The sequence below is a fragment of the Sorex fumeus genome, unplaced genomic scaffold, assembly GCF_029834395.1.
Source record: "Sorex fumeus unplaced genomic scaffold, SorFum_2.1 ptg000002l, whole genome shotgun sequence".
Taxonomy (NCBI): Eukaryota; Metazoa; Chordata; class Mammalia; order Eulipotyphla; family Soricidae; genus Sorex; species Sorex fumeus.
This window is the reverse complement of record NW_026606059.1, coordinates 30,869,187-30,894,484: the sequence shown is the minus strand read 5'-3', so window position 1 is coordinate 30,894,484 and position 25,298 is coordinate 30,869,187. Positions and strand designations below refer to the sequence as shown.

The following is a 25,298-nucleotide window of genomic DNA, read 5'->3' as shown; positions in this document are numbered from 1 at the left end:
TGAGAATGAGACACATCATTGTTACTGGTTTTTGGCATATTGAATACGCCATGGGGAGTTTGCCAGACTCTGCCGTGTGGGCAGGATACTTTTGGTAGCCTGCCAAAAGTTCTCCAGAGTAAGAATTAGATGGGAGCAGGGTTTTATAGTCTCTGTGTCTTGGCTGTTAATGGGATTACACGATGCCAGGGAAATTGGTGGGTGTAATGCCTACATACTGGAAGATGGGCATCTGGGTAGAGGAGGCCCCAGTCCCAATCCGAGGAGGCTTGGAGATCTACGCCCCGGGTCCTGCACACCGCAGATAATTCATATCCTGAGTAATCTTTTTTAAAATATATGTTGTGTACTGGATTTATGATAGTACATATAGTAGCACTGTAGCACTGTCCTCCCGTTGTTCATCGATTTGCTCGAGCGAGCCCAGTAACGTCTCTATTGTGAGACTTGTTGTTACCATGTTTGGCATATCAAATACCTCACGGGTAGCTTGCCAGGTTTTGCTGTGCTGGCGAGATAACACTCAGGAGCTGCCAGGCTCTCCGAGAAGGTTGGAGGAATTGAACGTGGCTCGGCCAGCCGGCTGGCTGCGCACAAGGCAAACGCCCTACCGCTGTGCTATCGCTCTAGCCCTGTATGTATAGTTAGAAAATATATATACTACTCCTTTGTTTAAATTTTGGTGGTTGTTCTACTACAAAATTGAGAAAGGAAAAAAAAGTTCCAACTAAAATATTGGTGATATGTTCCCACATCAGGGTTTCCGATGTGTCTGTCCTTTGGGGAGCCTTAGAAGTCCTCTTCCTCCCTTGGGCAGCTATTTAAGGCAGGCATAAGGCAAACATGGAGATACCAAACATCCAACTTCATCAGTACTCAGCCACTGTTTTCTTGAACAGAGAAATAGCTAATTCAGAAGAGAAGCATTCCGTGTAGTGACTTTACTGCATGGTGTGTAATTGTGAAGGTTTGGCTGGACTTATTCTGAAGATTCCATTTTCCTCTTTCTTTCGCATGTGTGTGTCTTTGTGTCTCACTCTAGATTCTCGAAGCGCTGGCTAAAAGTGATGATCATTTTGTTCAAAACTGCACCAGTCTTAACTCACTAAATGAAGTGATTCCTTCAGATCTTCAAAGTAAATTCAGTGCCATTTGCAGTGAAAAAGTGGAGCACATTTGTCAGAGAATATCCAGTTACAAAAAGGTAAATATTTTATGCATAGCTTTTATGGATACTTGCTATTTAAATTATTCTTTGAATGTCAGACAATTTATATTTTATTTATGTACTGGGTTGACAGTTTTATTAAAATAATGAAAATGCGTATTTAACATTTTAGAGTTTGGGTATGGTTTGTTTGTTTGTTTTGGCTTTTTGGTCACACCTGGTGGTGCTCAGGGCTATTCCTAGCTCTGTACTTAGGAGTGACTTCTGGCGGTGCTCTGGGGACCATACACGATGCCAGGGATTTAACCAGCATTGGCAGCATTGCAGGGCTAGTGCCTTCACCCTTTTACTATATCTCTACCCCCAACATTTAAGAGATTTTTAAATGTTTATATTTATTATTTGTTCTTTGCAAACTTGTGAGCTCTCATTTTTCTTATTTTCAACCTTTGTTCTTTTTATTTTTATTTTATAAGGTAGCTTACAATATTTGATTGCATTTAATATTCAAAACATCAATCCCACCACCATTACACCTTCCCACCACCATATTTTGGATGTTTCCATCTTGAACCCCAATCCCTGTCCTGAAGCAGAACTGAAATAATGTAATTTGTATTGTTTCTTAAAAAAATGCTGAAAATGCTACAAAAAGTATTCTTGGAGGAAATAGTGTGAAAATTGTTCTATTTCAATAGGGGCCATTAAGATCTTCTATACGAGATCACTAACATGTTGTTAAAGGTTAGGCCTTGTGTGCTTTTATATATATGTATATATATATATTTATATACACACATACCTGTGTATATATATACAGTATATATATATATATATATATATATATATATATATATTTCCCCCTAAGATTGGTTGCCTAGTAATTTGTTGTTGTTTTTTAATTTTTTAAAAAATTTTATTGAATCACTGTGAGATAGTTATAAGCTTTCATGTTTGGCTTACAATCACACAATGATCAAACACCCATTCCTCTACCAGTGCATGTTCCCCACCACCAATATCCCTGGTATACCCCTCCTTCCCACCCTCTCCCTGCCTCCATGCAGACATTACCTCTCAGTGTCTGTATTGCAAACTATAATGCCCAAAAGTAGAGAGAGAGCTCTCATTTTTCTACAGTTTCCACAAATAATAATAAAGTTCTTAACATTTAAATTTAATTCCCATAACACAGAAAACATCGAAATATTTATATGTGAGGTAACTATATACACTTTATATTTTTAGTATAGTTTCCAAAATTAACCCATAAATGCATGGATATATCTGAAAGTTTAAAAACCAAGGAATTTCAATATTGGAAGTGGATGAAGTGGTGGAGGGAGAAGAGGAATTATTTTTTACTCTAAGCTTAGAGTAAAAAATGTGTCTAGCTTCTTAAGTTGAATATTACTATCATCACTAATTTTTGGAGGGGCCGGGGGAGTTTGGGCCACGTCCAAAGGTACACTGGTTACTACTCCTGTCTCTGTGCTCAGGAATAACTGCTAGTGGTGCTTCAGAGACCATGTACAGTTCCATTGATCAAACCAGGTCAGCTATGTGGAAGACCTTAAACCCTGTACCTTCTTTCTGCTCCCTGTCACCCATTTTTTGAAAAAGTTGTTTGCATTCACTTGAGAAAAATGATGTTCAAGATCACTGTTTAATTCTAACATCTGTCATTATGATTTTACTTACTATGATTTTTGAGTTCATTTCCCCTATTTGAACTTAGAAAAGATTATGAATATCCCTGGTGGAAATAGGACAGAAGGGTTTGTTCGCTTCTTTGTTTGTTTTACTTTTCCCTTCTCTTTAAGATATGACAATGCTTTTAAAGCAAAAATAAAAGGCTGTAAACAAAATGCAAATTAGTACCTCCCACATCTGCTTTGAACATTTTGAAATGAGAGTCATTTATATAAGAACTAGGTCTATGTAAAATTCTGACTTTTAAACTTGTCACTATTTGCACCATTTTTTCTTTTGGATTCTCTAAGAAATAGGGTTTTTTTTTAAGTAAAATATACAATAAAACAATTAGGACCAGGTTTTATTTAAAAGAACATTGGCAACATCATATGTTATTCATAACCAGCAATAGAAAACAAATTGTCTGCGGTTGCCTTTTCAGCAGATCTGAGTGTTGGGGTAAAATCTCAAATAATAATGGTGGGTCTGGTGTCAAAATATTGAATGTGATCAAGTAGAGAGAGAGTAATGTGGAAATCATCTGCCCCACAGGTAGGGGGAGGGTGGGGGATGGGGGTATACTGGGGTTGTTGGGGGTGGAGAATGGGCACTGGTGAAAGTACGGGTGTTTCATTGTATGACCAAGACTTAGACCCGAAAGCTTTGTAATTATTTTATTCAATAAATAAAAATTATAAAAAATGAAAAAAAATAAATAAAAGGGCATTGGTTTAGAAAAAAACAAGATAACAGACTTTGGGGTCAGAGAGATAGTATAGGTTAAAGCACTGTCTTTGCTGCATTGCAGCTGAGGTCATGATTTAACACCTGACACCACATGTGGTCTCCTGAGCACCCACAGGAGTGTCCACTGAATATAGAGCCAGGTGTGTCCCCAGAGCACTACATTGTGTGGACCACCAAAACAAAAGATGTCACACGTTTAAACAAATTATAAAGATGATTTTTTACTTACATGGATGTTCAACCTGGTAAGATTTCATTAGACTGGAGTTTGACGTCTTTTTATTGTCTCTCCCTAGTCAAAGGAACTACAAAACTTCTAAGCCGAGCCCTTTTGGCAAGGGAAAAAAGAAGTGGAGAGTAATTAGAGTTGTTTTCTGAGGTTGTAACTGAGAAATTATTTACTGTTTATGTCCCTTTAGACAGTGATAGGGTATCTGAGAAATGAGAAATGTAGTTTCCAGCTGTGTGGCTATCTATCCACCAAAATCTCAAGGAATCTTACAGGTAAAAAAGGTAAAAAGGAAAAAGGAATGGATATTGGAGGAAGACTAGCAGTGCATTTATAGGAAATGCTCAGTTAGAATAGATAGTAGACAGAAAAGACCAGTTGGGGGAAATGGTCATCAGTAAACAGATCCCAAAAGTATTTTGTTGTGAACGTAGAATAACAGACTTGATCTTCAGCTTCCTGGTGGTTAGAATGAAGAGTATCAAACACTGCCTATTACATATTTATCAGTATCTTTGTGTGGAAACATATGAATTAAGAGAAATATAATTTTTCTTGCAACGAGTTCAAACAAAATCTCTCACACTTGGCCTCACTGAGATGATATCAAGAAATGCAGACTGATGCTCATAAATGTAAGAGAAATCAAATTTTTCAAAATGTGGCAGATATTTGTAATGCTCTTTAATAAAGGTTAATGGCGTAGGTCAAGACCTCAATTTTATGAAAACAAATTTGTTTTGGCATGAGTTAGGAGAACTAAGGGGAACAGTAAAATACATATTTTAATGTGGGTGATTGAGGTTTAAATCAGAATTACTTGCAGATGCTTGCTCTTTCGCTTTTTATTACTTTGAAATGAAAGTCAACATGCCTGAAATAAGTATCAATAATGCTGATCACTTCACTGGTTAGGAGGTACTATTTTGAATATTTTGAAGGTGCTGGCATCTTACGTCATGATCTTTTGGCAATGATGTCTAGTCTGAGTTAGAAGACAGCAAACAGTTGGTGGAATTCAGCCCTGGATGTCAAGCACTGTCAGATATGTTACATTTTACGCTTATTGTATTGTCTTACAACACAGTGCTGTGAGATAGACATCACGTATTTCATTGTTGAAGTGTCTGAAGTGCACTTCAAGTAATATGAATGGTCATATTACTTGTCCCAAGATAAACTGCTCAGGACTGCAGTAGAATTTGATCTCCCATATCATTGGTACAAGCCCTCCAGGTAGTTCTGAGTAAATGAAATACACTTCCCATTCACCAGTAACACTGATTTTTAACCTTGTATCACTCAGCTTATGCACTGAGTAATGTGATTCTGATAATACGCAAACTCAGATTTCTTTAAAGGAAAATTCATCGTGGACTAAATTGTCAGAAAAAGTTGCTATCAATTAGAAAACATTTATGAGAGTGAAGGGGAAGAGAGATGGAGGTTCAAGTCAAGAGGTTTCATAAGTGAAGGAAAAGTAGTAAAATGATACTGATCTTAGAGATGAAGTGTTGGCAAAGTCAAGATTAGAAAGGAGGAAGTGGGTCAAATTTTAAAACCTGACAACTTTTTCAGTGATATTTTGAAGTGGCATAATAATCATATTCGTTTCTAAGAAAATCACGTTGGCAGAAGTCTAATAAAAATGTTGATAGGAGATGAGTTAAAGTCAGGAGTTAGGAAGCTATCATTTCTACTTGCCGTGTTACAAATTGATAGTGTAGAAGCACTTTTGGATCAATTCTAGCTATGTGTAGCAAGGAAAAAAAACAGCTGCATCACAAATTGCTTATGGCAGATGAAGAAATTGTCATTCTTTGGTTTCTGATACAAATACGAATTGTGATATACTGGAGTGTAGGTTGGAGGGAAAATTGAAATACTGGAACAAGAGTTTTCTCCTAATTTTGGCTATTCTCAAAAATACCCAAGTGAATGTAAAGTTCCTTGAGTTTTGGGAGGAGTAACAACTGGGAACCTGGGAAACCCTTAGAGAAGTGTTGGACAGGCTAGTGGGACAGTGATTTTAAATGATAGAAACAATTATCATAGAATCGCAGAGAGCTCTTGTACTCACAACTTGTGTGCTGAATACTTTTTATCCTGCTTCTTTCTGAGAGAGATTAGGAGTTTCCTCAAGGGGATGGAGAAACTGCAGTAGGTGGAATGCTTGCCTTGCACACAGCCAACTTCAGTTTGATGTCCATCATGTCATATGTCTCCATCTGTGTAGGAACTACAGTGATTTCCTGCACTTAGAGCCAGGAGTAAGCCCTGAGAACTACTGAGTGTGCCTCTCCCCCGTTAAAATAATAATGCCCAATCAAAGAATTTTTTTAAGGTCACATAGCTGTCATAGAGCAAGCTAGGTATCAGTTCTCAGAAAGGTTGTCTTGGTTACTCTTATTTTTAATGTAGAAATAAAGAGAATATCATGGTAGATCAGAGCCCCGGTGCTCTGAAAGTTCTCCATTTCAAAATCCCTTCTTGACCATGAGTACATTTAGAATTATTGGCTCTCTTTTCTTTCTAAACTATGTTAGCAAGACACTATTTTCAGCAACTTTTCCTGTTTGAACAAGATTTAGTTACTTCAGATAGTTGATTTAATAGCTCATATAGAAAGTTAGCTCCATTGATATGTTGGTAAATGTCAACAGAAATATAGCATTTGCAAATATATATTTTAAATTTCTACATATTTACTTTAGAACTATTATTAGCAACATATTTGTCTTCAAATGAAGACTTTAAACACCCCTCTTTTTTGTAAAATAAACTATCTCCATAGAAACTGAAATCTTAACTGACTTTCCTGTATTTTGGCTCTAAAAGTTTTGGGTTTAAAAATAGATTCCAGTTGATTTTCTATAGTTTTAATCGCCAGAAAACCGTAATCACAATAGTCTTCCTGGCTAGTTATCCAGGCCACAGCTGTTTTTCTGCACATGTGTGAGAGAAGTCCAGATTCTTCAGTGAGACAGAATGAATCCTAAGCAGGCATTCATTCTCTGTGGAGCTGGATGTATTGGGGCGCCGGATGTGAAGCTATGTGCTGTTTGGAGGAACTTTCTCACCCTAAATTGCCCTTAGAACTCTCTTAAATTCTACATTCATTCTTCTCTATTAGAATAATTTCCTACTTGTGCTTATTTTGGATTTTCAGGATGTTTCCTCGATATAAATATTTAATGAGCTTTCATGTCCTAGTTCCTGTTTGCACACAAAAATGTTGCATGTAGGAGAGTTTTACTTCAAATAGTCCAAGTACACTGGATTTTTTGGTTTTGTTTGTTTGTTTTGTTTGGGGGCCACACCTGGCAGTGCTCAGTGCTTGCTTCTAGCTCTGTGCTTAGAGATCACTCCTGGCAGGCTCCTGGGATCCTAAGGGAAGCTGGGGATTGAACCTGGGTCAGCCACATGCAAAGCATGCATTCTTTCCTTTACACTACTGCTCTGGTTCCTATATTCAGTTCTGAATGCTGCACTATCCTCCAAATAAATTATTTAATTAGCAACATTGTAAAGTTTCTCCCCAAGCCCTATCCTCCATGAAAAGCTTTTATAACTCCATGTCTATGGACTTTAGCACCTTCTTGAAAAGGGAGATGTATCTGCAAAGCAACAAATTGTCTATTACTTTTTATTTTTGTCAAGTACCTGTCAATAGATTTAAATATGTTGTCTTGGTTAAAAAGCATGAATTTTGAAAATTTAGATAGATTTTATTGCTGTCTAGTCAGTGTAGAGATATACTTGATATCAAAAGTTCAAATTCCTGTGATCCATGGTACCCACTGTTCCATTTCTCTCTTCTCCTAGAAAAACCCCATACTTCTCTCTGCCTATCCCTCCTCTCTGTACCTGACATTTGTACTTATACCTACCTAACTAATTACTTATCTTTTATTCTCTTCAGCATTCAAGTTGGGTTCTGGTCATGGTGCCTTTTTAAAAAGCAGGGTCACATCTAAAAGCACTTATTACCTTCTGCTGTAATACAATTAATTCATTGAATTATTGCTTCCTCAATAGCACAGCGGGCTGGAGCAATAGCACAGCGGTAGGGCGTTCGCCTTACAAGCGGCCAACATGGCCGACCCGAGTTCGATTCCTCCGCCCCTCTTGGAGAGCCCGGCAAGCTACCGAGAGTATTCGATATGCCAGACACAGTAACAACAAAGTCTCCAATGGAGACGTTACTGGGCCCGCTCGAGCAAATCGACGATCAACGGGAGGGCCTTTACCTTTTACCTTTATCCCTTCCTGAAAATGGCACCTCCTAGAACATCAGAATTTTTGTTTCTTCCACTGGTGCTTCATAACATACCTAGAACAGTGCCTCGTAGGGATTCCCACATTTTTATTGAAGTATTTGACAAATAAATAAAGGTGTAGTAAGTTTTTGTTATGCCATCCATCATAGATCTAAAACATTTTCCACCTAAGCTCACTTTTTCCTACACTCTGCATGTTTCTCTGCTGCAATACTGCCATTTTTATTTTTAGAAAAGAACTTTTTAACTTCCCTGGTGATTTTCTCAAAGGCAGGTTAATGAGATCACTGTTCTATTTGATGTTGTTCAAAAGATGACAGGTTCACTATTATAGGACCACTTAGTACTATTGTGGTCAGTGCAGATACCCCATACCTTAAATTTCCTTGGTTAAGATTTTCATTCCAGGAAGCTCTCAATGAAATATTGGAGCTTGTTGTCTGACAACACATTTTTTAAAATCTCAAAATGTGTCCTGTACATTTCCAGGGTCCATGCCTTGGGATCTTCTTACTGCTCATTTTGTTTATTAGGAACACCATCCCAGGACAGAAGGCAGCATTGGTTTAAAAGGGCTTTTCCTTCTCAAGAGAGGGTTTAGCAAAGAAGCTCCCCAATGCCTACTTTTGAAAAAAGGAATGGTTACTCCTTCCTTCTGAATGTATGGGGAGTGGGACATGCAGTTCAGTGGCATTTGGATTGAGATGCATGATGTGCACATAGTCCCCTTGGTGGGGAATCTTTCCCCTACTCTTCTCCATCATTCTGGTAATACTTTGGTTCATCACTTTACTTGCTTTCCTCTTGATGCTTGTCAAATTTCCAGCCATTAGGATAATTATCAATTATATGTTGCTTTAGCCATATCTATATATATTTATACATATGTGTTCCTTATAACTATAATAAAATAATTATATTTACAATAGTGGTATAATATTGTTTTATCTCTAGTGCCTAGTAGACCATGATCCTCAGGAGAGTAAGAGTGGTATTTCCAGGATTTAGCACAAGGTCTGGAATAGATGATTCTCTTTATGCTCTGAGGGAATGAATAATTGGTTTAAATGAAGAAAAACAAAAGATAATTGCCTATTATGGTAGATGCTCTGACAAACAGAATTGATTTCTGTGCATATGTTGTGTCTTGAAAACCTTATCTGAGATATTTATCTTGGAACTACAGTGAAAAAAACTTCTGACTAAAAATTTACAGCTGGCCTTAATTTTAGGTATTATCCTAAATTATCCTGATAAGACTTTTAAAGTTTTTTGGTTTGGTTTTTTTTTCTTCTCCCTCCCCCCCCCCATGTTTGTGTGTATGTGTGTATGTGCATGTGCATGTGTGTGTGGAGGGGCGGGGAGGGGGGCATGAGTGGGTATTGGCCCACACCCTGCAGTGCTCAGGTCTTACTCCTGGCTCTTCAGTCAGGGATCATTCCTGGTGGGACTTGAAGGACCATATGGGGTGGTAAGGATCAAACCCATGTTGGTCGTGTGCAAGGCAAGTTTCTAGTTTCTTTATTAGTAATACAAAAGGTTATACTGTGAATTTTCTAAATTCCTTATTCTCTTTAGGTATTTAGATTATTTTCTCTATACACCATTATCATATTTGTTAATAATGTTTCAGTAGTTTTCTGCATTTCAATTTAGTTCTATTTATATTCCTACAGTGTGCTAGCACTGGGCTCAGCCGCAGAGCTTCTATTTCAAAACAGAGTTTTCTTTCACTCACAGGAAGCTCATATTCTAATAGCATGCATATGTTTATACTGTGATTTCGTTAACAATCATTCTTCTAGAAGTCAACCTAGAAAAACTAGACAGTAATTGGTAATAGTCTTAAGTTTTATTTTTCTCAGCAGCCAAAATTTACCACAATACTAGTAGGATATAATGAGGGTTATCTTTTCTTCTTTGTTTTTGTTCTCTCCGAGAGATAATGGCCAGGAGCATGGACCCTCCCCTCCCCTCGCTGCTTTTGGCCCCCTGGACCTGAAGGTTTGGTGCAGGATCTCAGGGTGCCGCAGTGCTTCTGGGGCGCTGGGTTCGGGCACCCCCTGGATCACCACAGAGATGCTTGATGGCCTTCGGGCCCTTACTCTGCAATGCTCAGGGAATGTGCGATGTTCAGGATCCCACTCTGTTTGGGCCAGGAAAAGGGTGCACCTGAACCACTGTACTATATCCCCATCCTAATTAGAGCTGTTAAGAGAATCCAGTGTTCTTAGCAGCTAACAGATAGTGTAATCGGTGTCCTAATACACCAATATAGAAACAATCAGACAGCATTGAACCCAGAATAATCAACTGTGCTATCAGCAACCAAAGACAAACATTTGATTCAAGATCAGTCTAAGTCAGTTGTGGCTTCCTATTTTTCAAAGTAAGGTCATATTCAGGAGATATGTATGCCTTTAAAATCAGTCACTGTACTTCTTAAAATCTTGTAATGAATTCCTATTAAAATCTATCTAATACTTGTCCTGGTCTATATCAGAGCAGATAATTTTTTTCTATGCACCCTTTTTTACCCACAAAATTTTTAATCAACTCTGATGATGTAAATACACAAAATAGGCATGTAATAAAATGTTTAATAATAATAATAAATCATAACCGTTTATTTTAAAGTGACCCCCATATTCATTTGCAGGAATCTACATGGGGTTGCAATGCACTCTCTACCAGTGATCTTCAAATTATCCCACTGTGACCCTCTTCCAGCCTCGTTTTCTTCTTGTGACACGCCCCCCTGTCCTATGTATTGAACCCCTTCACACAACATCTGACTGGCACCTGTTTAATCACTTATCTCAACTTTCCCCCTCACTCCCTCTTATGTACCCTCTACGCATTCTGCATCTTTGCACCTGCTATTCACTGTTGCTAAATTGTTGTCTTCCCTCCTCCCCAAACCTATTCCTTTTCATTTTCAAGTACTATGGAATTATTAAGTCTTCTCTGAACCCTTCTCTGGGTTCCTTTTTCTGGCTCTGTGTTATGAAGTCTCCCTATAATATGAAACAAAGTCTTATTGCTCTTTCTTGTTACAAAGAAACAAACTTGTTACAAACTCTATGATGTTGCAGCTGCTGTCTATCTTGGGCTCTATAAACAAGCACACAGCTTAATAAGTGGTAGAGGTCACTGAAATTTATTTCTTTTAAGACCTAATCAGAATTTCAAAGCAATCACGTGTACTTACTGGCCATATTACTTTGTGTACTTAAGAATGTATGGATTAAAAAAATTTTTTTTAAATCACCGTAAGATTTACATTTACAAAGTTTTCATGTTTGAGTTTCAGTCATACAATGATCAAACACCCATCTCTCCATCAGTGCACATTTTCTACCACCAATGTCCCCAGTATTTCTTTACACTCCACAACCCATCTCAATCCTTCTCCTGCCTTTATGGCAGACAATCCCCCCCCCACACCCCCATATTCTCCCTCCACTTTTAGACATTATGGATTGCAATACAGATACTGAGAATGTATGGATTTTAAAGTATCAACTTTATTCCTAGGAATTTACAGTTTCACTCTTTTTTTGTTGGAATTATTTAATGTTCTTTTGATTTCTGCTGTTTATACTGTGGGTAAACAAAATGAAATGCTTGAGTTATCATTGTGTGTTCAACTTCTTTTTAATTCTTTTTAATTTTACAGTTTTCTCGTGTACTAAAGAATAGAGCCTGGCCCACATTTAAACAAGCCAAGTCAAAAATATCCCCTCTACACAGCAGTGATTTCTGCCCGACCAACTGCCATGTTAATGTGATGGAAGTTTCATATCCCAAAACTTCCACGTCCCTGGGGAGTGCTTTTGGGGTTCAGTTGGACAGTAGGAAACATAATTCTCATGATAAAGAAAATAAATCTTCTGAACAAGGTATGTGAGCCTTTGAGGCTTTATTCTACCAAGAAAAAAAAATTAGGCACTTAGAACTATTCCTTTATTCCTGAAATTTGATAGATTCTTGGTATGTAAGTGACTAGAAATAATTATAGACTTTCTCACTGTTACCATTTGATGAGTATATCTAACTTCATAGAATGAAAGTGAATTGGCATTTTTATTTAAATAAAGAATTTTTTTTTATCATTGATTGCAGTTCTGAGGGTCATACCCATGGATGGCCTCACATATGTGAGGCATGAGCTTTATAGTAGAAGAATGATTGCTTTCCTTTATGTGTATGATAGGCATAGCTCATTTTGCTGTGAGGTCATTAATCTGAAATTTCCCTGAAACTAGGAGGAAAATACTGGAGGAGCAGCTGCCAGGCACATAATGGCATTCTGCACCATCATTATAGGACATGGGCTCTAACTGTACTCTCAGCCCGTAATCCTAATTCCCCATAAACTTTATGTAGATTTTGTTTTTTATTTTAGCAGGTTTTAATGACACCACTACATGAAGATTACTTGCATACAGATGCATTTTCTCAATTGTGTTTACATTTAACAACTTGCTGATATTTGATTTATAATCTAGAATCTTTTAATGACCTTTATTCAGTCGTAATACAGTGATTCATTTTGTTTTTCAGGACTTGGCCATTTGAAATTGTTTTTTCAATTCCATAAAAGTGTTATCATTATTTAGTCTTTATGTAGAAAAAGCTATTGAAAATTTGCTAGAGATTACTTTGCAGCTACATAACACATTGGGTAGGATGTTCATTTTATTTTATTTTATTTTGCATTTTGGGTCAAGCCTGAAGATGCACAGGGGTTACTCCTGGCTCTGCACTCAGGAATTACTCCTGGCGGTGGTCAGGGGACCATATGGGATGCTGGGAATCGAACCTGGGTCGGCTGCGTGCAAAGCAAATGCCCTAATGCCCTACCTGCTATGCTATCGCTCCAGCCCCAGGATGTTCATTTTAACAGTGTTAATTCTTCCGATTCATGGGACATATTTTTCCATTAATTTGTGTCTTTTATTTTGTTTTGTATTAGACTGCCATATCATTTTATACAGTCTGATATTGAAATGTGTGGCACTGGATTATTACATTGAGTTAAATATGATTAATAGATCTCTGGGATTATTTTGACTCCAGGGAAGCTGAGCCCTATGGTATACATTCAACATACAATCACAACCATGGCGGCCCCCTCAGGACTGTCTCTGGGGCAGCAAGATGGAAACGGACTCCGCTATTTACTAAAAGAAGAGGACTTAGAGACACAAGATATCTATCAGAAACTGCTGGGTAAACTTCAGACTGCGCTGAAAGAGGTGGAGTTGTGTGTTTGTCAAATAGATGAGTAAGTGTTCTACTTATTATACCTTTAAATGGAACTGATAAAATAGATGTAAAAATTTTACTTTGAACATCTTAGTATTTTTTTATATTTTTGCCAGCAACTTAGATTTTCTTTCTTCCAATACATTAACTATGTTTTAAGGAAGACTTTAATAATATGCAAGTGAACGATAAAATTCTATTATAGAAAAAAGCTGTGAAAATATTAAATGAAAATTACTATAGAAAGTACCAACCTTAGGGATCTCCTTATAATCTTTATAGAAAAGAGCACAGTATTTGTTGTACATGCATTCAGAAGATGTTTCTAAAAACTTAAAAAATGGAAAAATTCTTAACATATTCGGTAAATGAACAAATGTAGAATCATTTATGTAGGACCCTATGAACAGTATCTTTTTTTTTTTCCTCTTCTGATTAAAGTAATGTCTGCTAAGCAGAAAGTCAAATAGCTGTGCTAGTAATTTGGAAGTTTTTAACCAAGAGAAGATAGAGGAACTTAATTAAAAATAAAGATAGCAACTCTGATTCTTATTTAAGAATTTAACAGTTGAATGATTTCCCATATGTGATACGTGATTATGTTTCATATTTATTCTAGGCAGTTATATATGGGTTAAGCAACATGATATTTAAAAAGGAAGCTAAACAAGCAGTATTGGCTGGAATGGTATAAAAATGGAATTATCATCACTCCTGTTGTGAATGTTATCGAGTTCAGTCCTAATGAAAATAGTACGGAGATTTCTCAAAAGTGTCAGAATAGAACTCTCATATGACCCAGCGATCTCATTCCTTGTCATCTATCCCAAGAAAATAAAAATCATTGATTTGTAAAGCTATATGAACACTTACATTCATTGCAGCAGCACTTACTGTAGTAGCCTAGATATAGAAACAATGCAAATGTCCAATGATAGTTCAGTGCAAAAAGAAGTTCTGGTATAATTATACATGAAATACTATGTAGTCAAAAGAAGAGATAAAATCATGCAGTTTTCAGCAACTTGGTTGGAACTCGAGAATATCATATTAAACAGTGAGAGGAAAAATACTGGCTGTTCTCAGCCATATGTGGTATACAGAGAAACAAATAATGGCAAACCTTGCCTCTGAATTGCAGGTGAGTGGGATCTTATGTGTCAGGTAGGGAACAGGGATTATTGGTGAGACAGACTGGAGGTAACATAAGAACATTGGTTGAGGGTTATGGATACTTCGGTGGTATAGCAGTGAGGTAACTGTGTACTTAACTCTACATCAAAATTGTAAGAGTCAACACTTTTTTAAGCTTGTGACCCAACTTTAACAACTGATTTTAAAAATGATTTTGCTAAAGAAAAAGGGTCGGGATGGAGGCAGAAGGGAATCTTGGGAGATTGGTGGATGGATACTTGTACTGGTAATGGGTTTAGTATTGGAATATCGCATGCCTGGAACTATATTCTTAATAGTTCTGTGTAAGTTATATCACCTCAAATTTTCAAAAATTGATAAATAAAAATTATAAACAACATGGGATTTAGGGTAGCGATGTCTTATGTTTGGGACAGAATGGAGATATATAAATTATATAATTCTGGTGTAGATTATAAAAAAAAGCAAAAAGAAACTGGCATTGTGCCTATCATATTAAATGATGGTTTGTTAACCATTCAATAGATCAAAATTATTGAATATTTTCAAGGTCCGCAGAATATGAAGTCATTTATATGAAGTCTTTTTATATTATAATACATTATACATTATCTACATATCTGTAATAATCTATTATCTAATATCGCTATAAAATTATAGATTTTTAATTTATATTAAATCTGTATTAGTTAGTTCACGTGCACATCATCATTATCTCAGACTACTATGGCTAATTTAATTTTGACACAAGTAAGTTAAAGCTTACTCTAAGCATTTGTTATAGACATTTTATCATGAAATTTATTTTACTGTGTCTTATGTTACTTACTTTTGAAATTTAGACATCACAATCACCTTTTAGATGCATAAGATTTCTTTTTTCTTTTATAAATTTTTGTTGTTCCTGTCTTCAGACTCTATGCTAAGGAATCACTCCTGGCTGCGCTCCAGGATTATATGGGGTAGGGATCAAAACGAAGGTTGGCCACATGCAAGGCAAGGTCTCTACCTGCTGTAGTATCTCAGCCCTTCAACTGTATCATAGTTGTAAAATTATTTTAAAATATTGAAAGCTTATTTATTTATTTTGGGGGGCCACACCCAGCCATGCTCAGTAATCACCTCTGGCTGCCTTGTGGGACCATGTAGAGTGCTGGGATCGAATCAGGATTGGTCACATGCAAGTCAAATGTTCTACTCACTGTACCATTGCTTCAGCCCTCTAAATATTGAAAATTAACTATGCTATTTTTGTTTTTATTAGTTAACTTATAAATAAGATGCTACTTTCCATTCTCTGACATACTAGTTTTAATTTTATCTTTTTTTTTTTTTTTTTTTTTTTTTTTGCTTTTGGGCCACATCCTGTAGTGCTTAGGGCTTACTCCTGTCTCTGTACTTGGGGACTATATGGAATAGTGGGGATTGAACCCTAATTTGTTGCATTTAAGGCAAGTGCTCCACCTATTGTATTATCTCTCCAGTCCTGAATGCTAGTTTTTAAATATTGCTTATAACATTTTTGTTTCCCAGTTGTAGATGAATCAAACATTCTGAAATTTCTAGGAGAATAATTATTTTTAAGTGATTACATGACACTTTGAATTGTTTTTAAAATTACTGACCAGGAAGTAAATATTTTAGGGTTTTGTATATTGCTTTATTTGGTAAATCTATGTTTCTTCTGTTTTAGAAAACAGATTTCTACCTAAAGTATTTAAGAAGTATCTAAGAGGAAAAAATCTTAATTAATAAGGCAAGAAATAGTTGCACTGAATCATGCATCCTCTATCTCAGAGGGATTATAAGAAAAGAACATCTGGTCCAATCCCCATAATTCTACTTAGGACAAGAGTTATTATCCCTGCTTTTGAAATGAGTCGTTCTTTTGTCTATGGCAAGATTATTGATGAGCTTGAGTATACACTGCCTCAGAGACTTGACCTCTAATACATTGATTTTTCCAGTACTGCTAGGCAGATGTCCAGGCTTTGTCTGTCTTAATTTATTGACTTTTCTTTTAAAATTCAGTTGACTTAGGTATATTTTTAGGAAAATTGTAGGAGCCACTTAATCTCCACATCCCACCCACTTACTTGGTTTTGAATAGTTTTATATTTAAAATGCAACTTACAGAAAAGAATTAAGCTCTTTTTATTGACCAAAACCACTTAAAAGAATCACCTTTTTTGGGGGGGAAGGGTACCTCATCTGTAGTGCTCGAGGATTTCTCTAGCCTCCATGCTCAGGAATTTTTCCTGGTGGTGCTCCAGGGACAATATGATATGCCAAGGATCAAACCTGGGTTGGCTGCATGAAGGGAAAATGCCCTACCTGCTGTATTGTTACTCTGGTCCCTAGATAACTTATTTTTACATAAGATTTTCTCCCTCTGTAATTCTAAAACTCATTACCCAACTGTGGGTACATATTAGGAAAGTGACATAAAATTAACAAATGATGATTTGAGAAGCTTCATTGGTCTTCTCTGTGTGTACCATGTAATTTAATTCTAAATATAAATATTTTCTCCATATTCTGCATACTACACAATCGCTTTAAAACAGCGCTGTTGTCCAAGTGCCTTGATTCCCTGTGGCCCTTAGTATTCAGAGATTCTGCAGTTTAGTTGGGCTTGACGAATTATTTAAAAACCCAGCTCTCAAGCTATTTTCTCACCATGTAATAATTATCCCTGGTTAGACAGAGCTGTCTCTTCGTATATAGAAGCTTATCTCAGATGCTTCACCAAGGTTTTAGGAGAAATCGCCTCACTCCATCCTACTGCTTGTCCTTGCTGAAAGTCGTTTGTTCTTATGAAGAAGGCTGATGCAGAACTTGTCTGATCAGGAACTCTGGTTTTCCTATGACTTGGAAATACTTCTAGAATTAATATTTTTTTAATATATTAGCATTCTGCTGAATCCTGCTGAGTTCAGATGTAAAGATGGAACTAGAGACTAGACTAATTTGCAGTTTTATAACACAAAAGAAGGAAATTGTAATACTATAATGACACCTTTCTGGCTCTTAGGAAGCTAAAGCTATTTCCTTTTCAGTGTGCTATTTTCTGATTTAATGATACTTGATATCAAGAACAATAAAGGGGAAAATAAGTTATAGTAGTTTGAGATTTTTTATGGGATTTAAAAATAGAACCGGTCTGTTCTAAGGAGCAAGTGAATAAAAAGTATCAGGTGGCAGGAGTAGGGGAGGCTACCCAGTAACGTGACCCCAGGATATTGGGGCTGTGTGAACACACTAATGGCCAGCCACCCAGTCCAGTATATATGAGTGATATGCAGGGATGTGGTGTTCTACTGCATTGGCAAATTATGTGTTATCCTACCTCCAAAGTCGGGATCAGGGTGATGATGATAATGACAGTACTAGATATTTCATAATGTGATTCTAGACACTGAATGAATTAATGCCCATTTAGCGAAGTACTTGTCGTAAGAGTGCTGTAAAGGTTAGCCAGGATGAAAAAATGGTGAGGATAGCTAAATGACAAAATTGAGTCCTGCTAGAGAGAACATAATACAGTTTATGAGAAAAAAAATTTAAAGTTTTCTGTATGCACACGTGTTGAGTGTGTGTGTGTGTGTGTGTGTGTGTGCACGCGCATGTGTGTGTGCACATGCGTGCAGGAGTGTGTGCGCCAAACCTGATAGTGCCATGGGATTTGTTCCCTGCAACACTCAGGAACCATGTGGTGCTGGAGTTTAAACCAGGGTCTAGTGCATGCAAGAAAAATGGCTTAAGCACTGTACTATCTCTTTGGCCCATAGTGCATTTTATCTTTTTGAGAAAAAGAATATAGAATTTTTATGGGCAAATATAGTGTCAAAAGCACTGTTATCTATCATTTGTTTATTATCCTAACATTTATTCCCACAGGGTCAGTGTAAGCATGATTGCGGCTGTTAAAAATGAAAGGCAAATATGTGAATACAATTCATGTAACTGAAAAAATTATTTATATTTAGCCCTATGACTTCCAATATAAACAATACATAAAGCACAGAGGAGTCCTTGCAAAATGAGGATTCCTGTTTCTCTTTTCTCTTTGGTATTCAGAGTACATTGCACTGAACTCTGCGGAATGGAACTTTGGTAATTGGAATTAGTCTAACGTTCTCATCTGTAGGGTGGAGGGAATGAATAAATACACAGTATATTTCACAAGACATAAAGTATTTTTCCAAATAGAAAAGTTGCATTTAAAATAAATTCATAGCTTTCAGTTGTTTAAATGTTCATAGATCGTTGAGCAATATAATAATACATCTTCTCCATTTTCACTAGTATCTAAAAGCTAATATATGCCAAATGTTTCTTCAACTAGGGTATCACAGTGAGACTCAATCTGACTTTATTATTTGGAGTTGTAGCTCCCAATTTCTTTCCTTCCTGTGTTTTTTTTTCATTTATATTTGTTACTATATAATATACTACATGGTTAAGTTGCTTATGGGTTATTTCCTCCAGTAGAATTTAAGGTCCAACAAGGCAAAGAGTTTTTGTTAGTTTTGTTAAATGATGCCTCTGCAGCACCAGAAACAATAATGCTGTGAATGTTTTGAGCTCATTATTAAAAATCACTTAATGAGTATTGTTTCACTCAATATAAAGTATTTGGATAATAAAAAATATCCAAGATGTACAACATTCTCATAATTTCGAAATAATGTTAACATAAATTTGCTGTAAAAATGTGTTAAGCTATGTGTCTATGTGCTATTAGCCGGAACAGAATGTATTTGATAGATGAGAAGATGATTGTTGGTTAGAAAAACCATATGTTGGCTTGTTGTTGTTCATACTGTATTTATTTTGCAAATTTTATAGCACAGGGCTGATAGCAGTGACTGATGTCATGTTTTGCATGATTTCTGAATTGTTTTAGTACACCATTTTACCATTCAACACTCAAGTTAAAAGTGGTAGAGTGAATGTTGTGCAGTGTCTGGAACAGTTATTCCTCCAGGCAGATAAGTCACAATTGGACATGCACAATCCCCACAATACTCATGTGGATCTCGTTGCATCTTACAAATAGAGAAAGTCTGGAAGAAACCCAAAGCAAGTGCGGATGAAGAAATGGGTTTTCATATCTGAGACGAAACCAATGAGGGTATATCAAAGCCCATTCAGTGTCTGTTTTATAGTCACTGTATAGTCACTGTCCTCCCATTGTTCATCGATTTGCTCAAGCGGGCCCAGTAACATCTCCATTGGAGACTTTGTTGTTACTGTGTTTGGGATATCGAATACATCATGGGTAGCTTGCTGGGCTCTCCGAGAGGGGTGGAGGAATCGAACTCGGGTCGGCCATGTTCGCTGACTGTAAGGCAAATGCCCTACCTACACTGTGCTATCGCTCCAGCCCCAGTGTCTGTTTTAATATTTGAAAAACACTTTCATATTTCCCCAGTAATTTCCATTTATGGTTATGGCTGGGGACAGAGGTATATTTGCCAATGTGTTTACTGAATATTTGGTCTATCAGCAATCATGTGGGCCAGTTATTCTTACTGTCATTCATTTACAGATATTTACCATGCTTGGCTTTACTACCATCACAAGGTTATTAAGTAGCACCGGTAATATTCAAACAGAGATTTGCACTCTGAATTGGGTGTTGTTTTGGTAACTTATTCTGAGAAGAACAAGCGAATTTTGTGTGAGAGGTTTTTCAAGCTATAGAATATTCATGCAAAATATGGAAGTTCTCTAGGAATATTTGTAAAACTATTCTTTTATGTTCAGTAGGTAAGGCAGTCATCTGTGCAGCCAATTTGAAAGCATATATTTAATTATTTTCTTTGAATATTATATTGCAGTCTTCTGTCTTCAATTACGTATTCTCCTAAATTAGAACGCAAGACATCAGAGTGTATAGTTCCAACAGACAGTGACAATGAGAAGGGAGAACGAAATTGCAAGCGAGTTTGTTTTAATGTAGCAGGAGATGAGCAGGAAGATTCAGGCCATGACACCATCAGTAACAGGGACTCTTACAGGTAATTCATTTTAATTCTTTAAACTGACAACAGTCAGTATGAGCCCCTATTTTCCATCTGGATCTTGAAAATATTTTGATTATTGTTTCATGTATTGCTCTCATAAAATAACACTTTTTTTTTACCTGTTTACATTAACCAAAGGATGATAGCATGTCCTTTCAAATCTTCGTCATTTGTAACCTGAGAAATGTTGAAGTGTTTTGTTGGGGGGGTGTGAGGGGGCATGCCTGGCAGTGCTCAAAACTTACTCATGGGTCTGTATTCAGGAATCATTCCTAGTGGTGTTGGAGATCCACCTGCCATGCCCAGAGCAACTATAGTTGGCATCATGCAAGGCTATTGCTTTAACCCTCTATTATCTGTCTAGGCTCTGGAAACATTTTTTTTGTCTCCATCTAAGTCTACCTAATTTGAAAAACTTTTCTGTTACCAATTATGTAATATCAAAAGTAAGCAAATTGTGTCTATTTTAAATCCCTCCCAAAATATTTGTTTCTGATCATTGAGCTATGGGATGGTAAATAGGAATTCTTTTTGATTTTAATGTCTTTTCTTATTGTTAATCTTTAAAATCAATTGACTAATTTTTTCTGGCCTACCTCCCATGAACACCTTTCTCTGTCTTCTCCTCCAACCTGCTGCTTATCTAAATTTCTGGAGCTTCTATAAAAAATGATCAAGAACTCACTAGTATAAATAACACCTTATTATCATCCAGTTATGGGGCTAAATGTAGTGAATTAGTTAGCCTCAGTATGGTTCTGTTGCAGTGTGGGGGTGAGGAAAGTTCTCTCTCAGTTTCAGACAGCCTTCTGTCTCTTCTTTCACTGATGTCTTTCTGTCAAATTACTGCTTACAAGAACACTGACTGTATTGTATTAGGGCCCACCATAATTCCTTCAGTTACTTAGTGACCTCTGTAAAAGTACCCACTACAAATAATATCACACTACTGGTTATTAGGCTTCACTTTATGAATGAGCAGAAGAGAATGCTACCAATCACATCTTTTCTCTTCACCTTGTCATCTTTCTACCAGACTGCCAAATGGCGACCCCTCCAGTAACCTACCTGAATTGAAAGCAGTTTTACCCTTGTAACACCCATCCCTCATCAGGGACTGTTCAGACCTCCCATGATACTGTGTGGGCAGCTTTAGAGCTTCTCTGTTTACAGAATTTACATTTACATTGTTTGAAACCAAAGACAGTCTTATTCTCTTTTGTTTATTAGAGCATTTTATGATGAAAAGTTGATAAATATTAAATCACTGTTATTTATTTCAGAGCTCTTTTCCCTACTTGTTGTTACTATCTCTCCAGCCCTTCTCAATTTCTCTCTTAACCTCACTACTATCCCAGTGTCTCTGTGAAAAGGATTTAGTAAATGTATGCATTGATTATTCCTAGAGATTTAATAATACATAACTCAGGTTAACCACTTTTTACCATTTCATTCACTTTTAACTACCAAGGATAACAATAACATTCCTGTTCTTTTAATAGGAATGTGTGGTTTCTACTCAGAAGGAAATGACCTATCAAAAATACTTATCTTAAGCTCTAGTGTCAAATAATAAATTACTCTCTAGGCTAAAACTGACATTTTAAACGGAAATTCAAAACAACTCTCCTTTTTAATTAATTTATTTACTTATTATTTATTCTGAGCAGAAAAAGGCACTTTATAGCCTGTACAATTTCTATTATCTTTAATATGACCATATGCACCCACAGACATTTTGACCATCTCTTCCTTTTCAAAGGAGGTAAGACAATGTGCAGAGTTCTGAGGTGGATACAGGTGCTTCTGCTTCCCGAGGAAGCTAGGAGAACAACTGATGATTTTTACTTTAAACTCCCAGAAGGGACTGAAGGGCAGGAATCAGGAAACAAGATTTTGACTCTGTTAGCAAATGAGCGAGTGACATTAGCCATTAATTAGATACATGAAGAACTTTGAGTTTGGTTTCACTTCTAGGTTTTTCTGACTCTTTGTTTTACAAATGTCTTGAGGGTATAGATTAGGTGATATAACTAAATTTGGAAGAAGATTTCACATGAATCTGACCATTTACCTTTTTCACAATTTTCCTTAAAGCAGTAAAAACAAATAGATGTTATGTAAACTATGGTCTAAGCCCATTTGTCTCAAGGAAATCACATATAGATTTTGGCCAAGTAACATCTTGTTGGTTTGTTTGCAGTGACTGCAACAGCAACCGGAACTCCATCGCGTCCTTCACAAGCATTTGCAGCAGCCAATGCAGTTCCTATTTTCACAGTGATGAGATGGACTCAGGTGTGTGTGGTTAGGCACGTGCATTTTCAAGGCTGGCTTTTGGGAACTATTTTTAAAGCATTAGTCTGTTTGATCCATGTATGTTTTTACCCTTTAATTACAATTTGGTAGCCCCAGACTATGCCTGTAAGGTTTATATGCTTGATAAAGTCATTTTAAACTGTGACTAACACATGAAAGAAATGTGTATTTCCATACATATGTTATGATCTTTAGTGCTGTGAAGGATGATGGGTGAATCGGAAACATGTATTAATATGTTCTGTTTCTGTTATAACACTGAAGAAGAGGTAGGAAGGTTTTGAAGATTAAGAATTTCGTGCCAGAGTGTACTTTTGAGGTAGTAATTATGCATAGGGGATGGAGAGGAGTGATACTGATACAGTATCTTAGAGCTACCTTCTGGCTTGATTTTATCCTGAGAGGAACATCTGACACATAGGGGCTACTCTGACTCTGTCTTCTGGAGTCATCCTCTGTAGTGCATGGGGGACAGTGAGATGCTGGGATTTGAATAGGGCCCTCCTGCATAGCTCAACTGGCCCTGAGGCTGTACTTACTTGGAATGTTAAGAATAAAACATTTCATACAATAAAACAAATCTATCCTTTAAATTTGAAATTTATTTTATCCATTCAAACAAAACAAACAAACAAACAAACACTGTCCTCCCGTTGTTCATCAATTTGTTCAAGCGGGCCCAGTAATGTCTCCATTGGAGACTTTGTTGTTAGTGTGTTTGGCATATCGAATACATCACGGGTAGCTTGCCAGGCTCTGCCGTGCGGGGGAGATACTCTCGGTAGCTTGCCGGGCTCTCCGAGAGGGGCGGAGGAATCGAACTCGTGTCGGCCATGTTGACTGCGTGCAAGGCAAATGCCCTACCGCTGTGCTATCGCTCCAGCCATTTATCCATTCAATATTAGCAAAACACACTATTTGAAAGAATGCTTCACATGGGCTATTTGCTTTAACTTCTGTTTCAAAGGAATAGTAATTTGTATAAAAGCTATTGGGAATTCTGTTTTTGTGTTTTTTCTCTCCTTTTCATTTCTCTCATCTTTTTGTTTTGTTTTGTTTTGGTTTGGTTTGGTTTTTGTGCTATCACATAACTCGTGGTGGTACTTATGAGCTACTTCTGGCACAATGCTGACTTAGGGTAACTCCCAACAGTGTTCAGGGGATCATGCAATTCTGGAGATCAAACCTAGGCCACCCTTATGAAAAGTATGTGCATCTTTGGAACTATCACATTGGCCCTACAATTCTTTTGTTTTTTTTTTTTTTGGTCTTTTTGGGTCACACCCAGCCATGCTTAGGGTTTACTACTGGCTTTGCACTCAGAAATCACTCCTGGCAGTGCTCAGGGGACCATATGGGATCGGAATCCAGGGAATTGAACCCTAGTTGGCCATATGCAAAGCAAATTCCCTGCCCGCTGTGTTCTCACTCCAGCCCCGGCCCTAGGATTCTTTTTCTGAGCACGAAAACTAAGTGTTTCTAGTCAGACCTCTGTTTCTTTATTTTCTTTTTTCAAAATATATTTTATGGAAGATTTACAAAGCTATTGATAGTTGAGTTTTAGACATACATACAGTATTGCAGCTCATCTTTCCCCACTGTGTCCAGCATTAATTTCCCTTAACAAGTTCCTTCCTACTACCAATCTGTTTATTTTCAATTTCATTTAAATTAAAATATTTTGAAATATTAAAGTTGACTTTTTTCCATACATATCTAGGTGATGAGCTTCCGCTAAGTGTTCGCATTTCTCACGACAAACAGGACAAGATACATAGCTGTCTTGAGCATCTTTTCAGCCAGGTATGATTGAAACAGTGGTGAATATTCTTTCTACAGACTCACCTGTCAGAAATCCCATTTTCAGATGTAATACAGAGCTCGGCATTAGGACAGAAAGACTTTAGTCTATCCTCCCAGTCTCTTTACTTCAATTTACATAATTTACGAAGTAAATAAATATTTTTTCAGGCAAGTAGCCCAAAGTATATTGTGATCATCGAATATTTCATAGTTCTTAGAAAATCATAGTTTATGATTCCTTTTTTTTAACTTTGTGGGTTTCAGAATCCTTTTTAACATTTGTACCCCGCTTCATCATTAATTTCGTGAAGCACATGATTGTTATGTTACAAATTAATGATTTACATTTTTAAAAGCATTTTTATGATTAAAAATTATAAGCTTTGCACATTTTGAAAATTTTTTTGACAACTGGTAAAGTTTTATTTAATAGCTCTAGAACTTTTATTTTTCTATGAAATAAATTTATAATTTGTGTTAATGTTTTTTAGGATAGTAAAGCATACAATTGTAAATGTTATCATTTGAGATTATTCCAATATTGTATTGAAAGATAAATATAAAAATCTTGATGAGATTTTAAAAATAATTGCTGCTTT

At 36.6% G+C, this 25,298-nt stretch overlaps 1 protein-coding gene across 1 annotated transcript in view; it reads left to right on the top strand.

Moving 5' to 3' along the window:
* PREX2 (phosphatidylinositol-3,4,5-trisphosphate dependent Rac exchange factor 2) overlaps window positions 1–25,298 on the top strand; it is a 297,562-nt gene that overhangs the window by 165,039 nt on the left and 107,225 nt on the right. Inside the window, exons 23-28 of the mRNA XM_056130599.1 lie at window positions 1,043–1,204; window positions 11,799–12,021; window positions 13,202–13,409; window positions 20,392–20,571; window positions 22,781–22,875; window positions 24,617–24,699. Coding sequence (XP_055986574.1) covers window positions 1,043–1,204; window positions 11,799–12,021; window positions 13,202–13,409; window positions 20,392–20,571; window positions 22,781–22,875; window positions 24,617–24,699 — 951 coding nt within the window. The remainder of the gene's footprint in view (window positions 1–1,042; window positions 1,205–11,798; window positions 12,022–13,201; window positions 13,410–20,391; window positions 20,572–22,780; window positions 22,876–24,616; window positions 24,700–25,298) is intronic.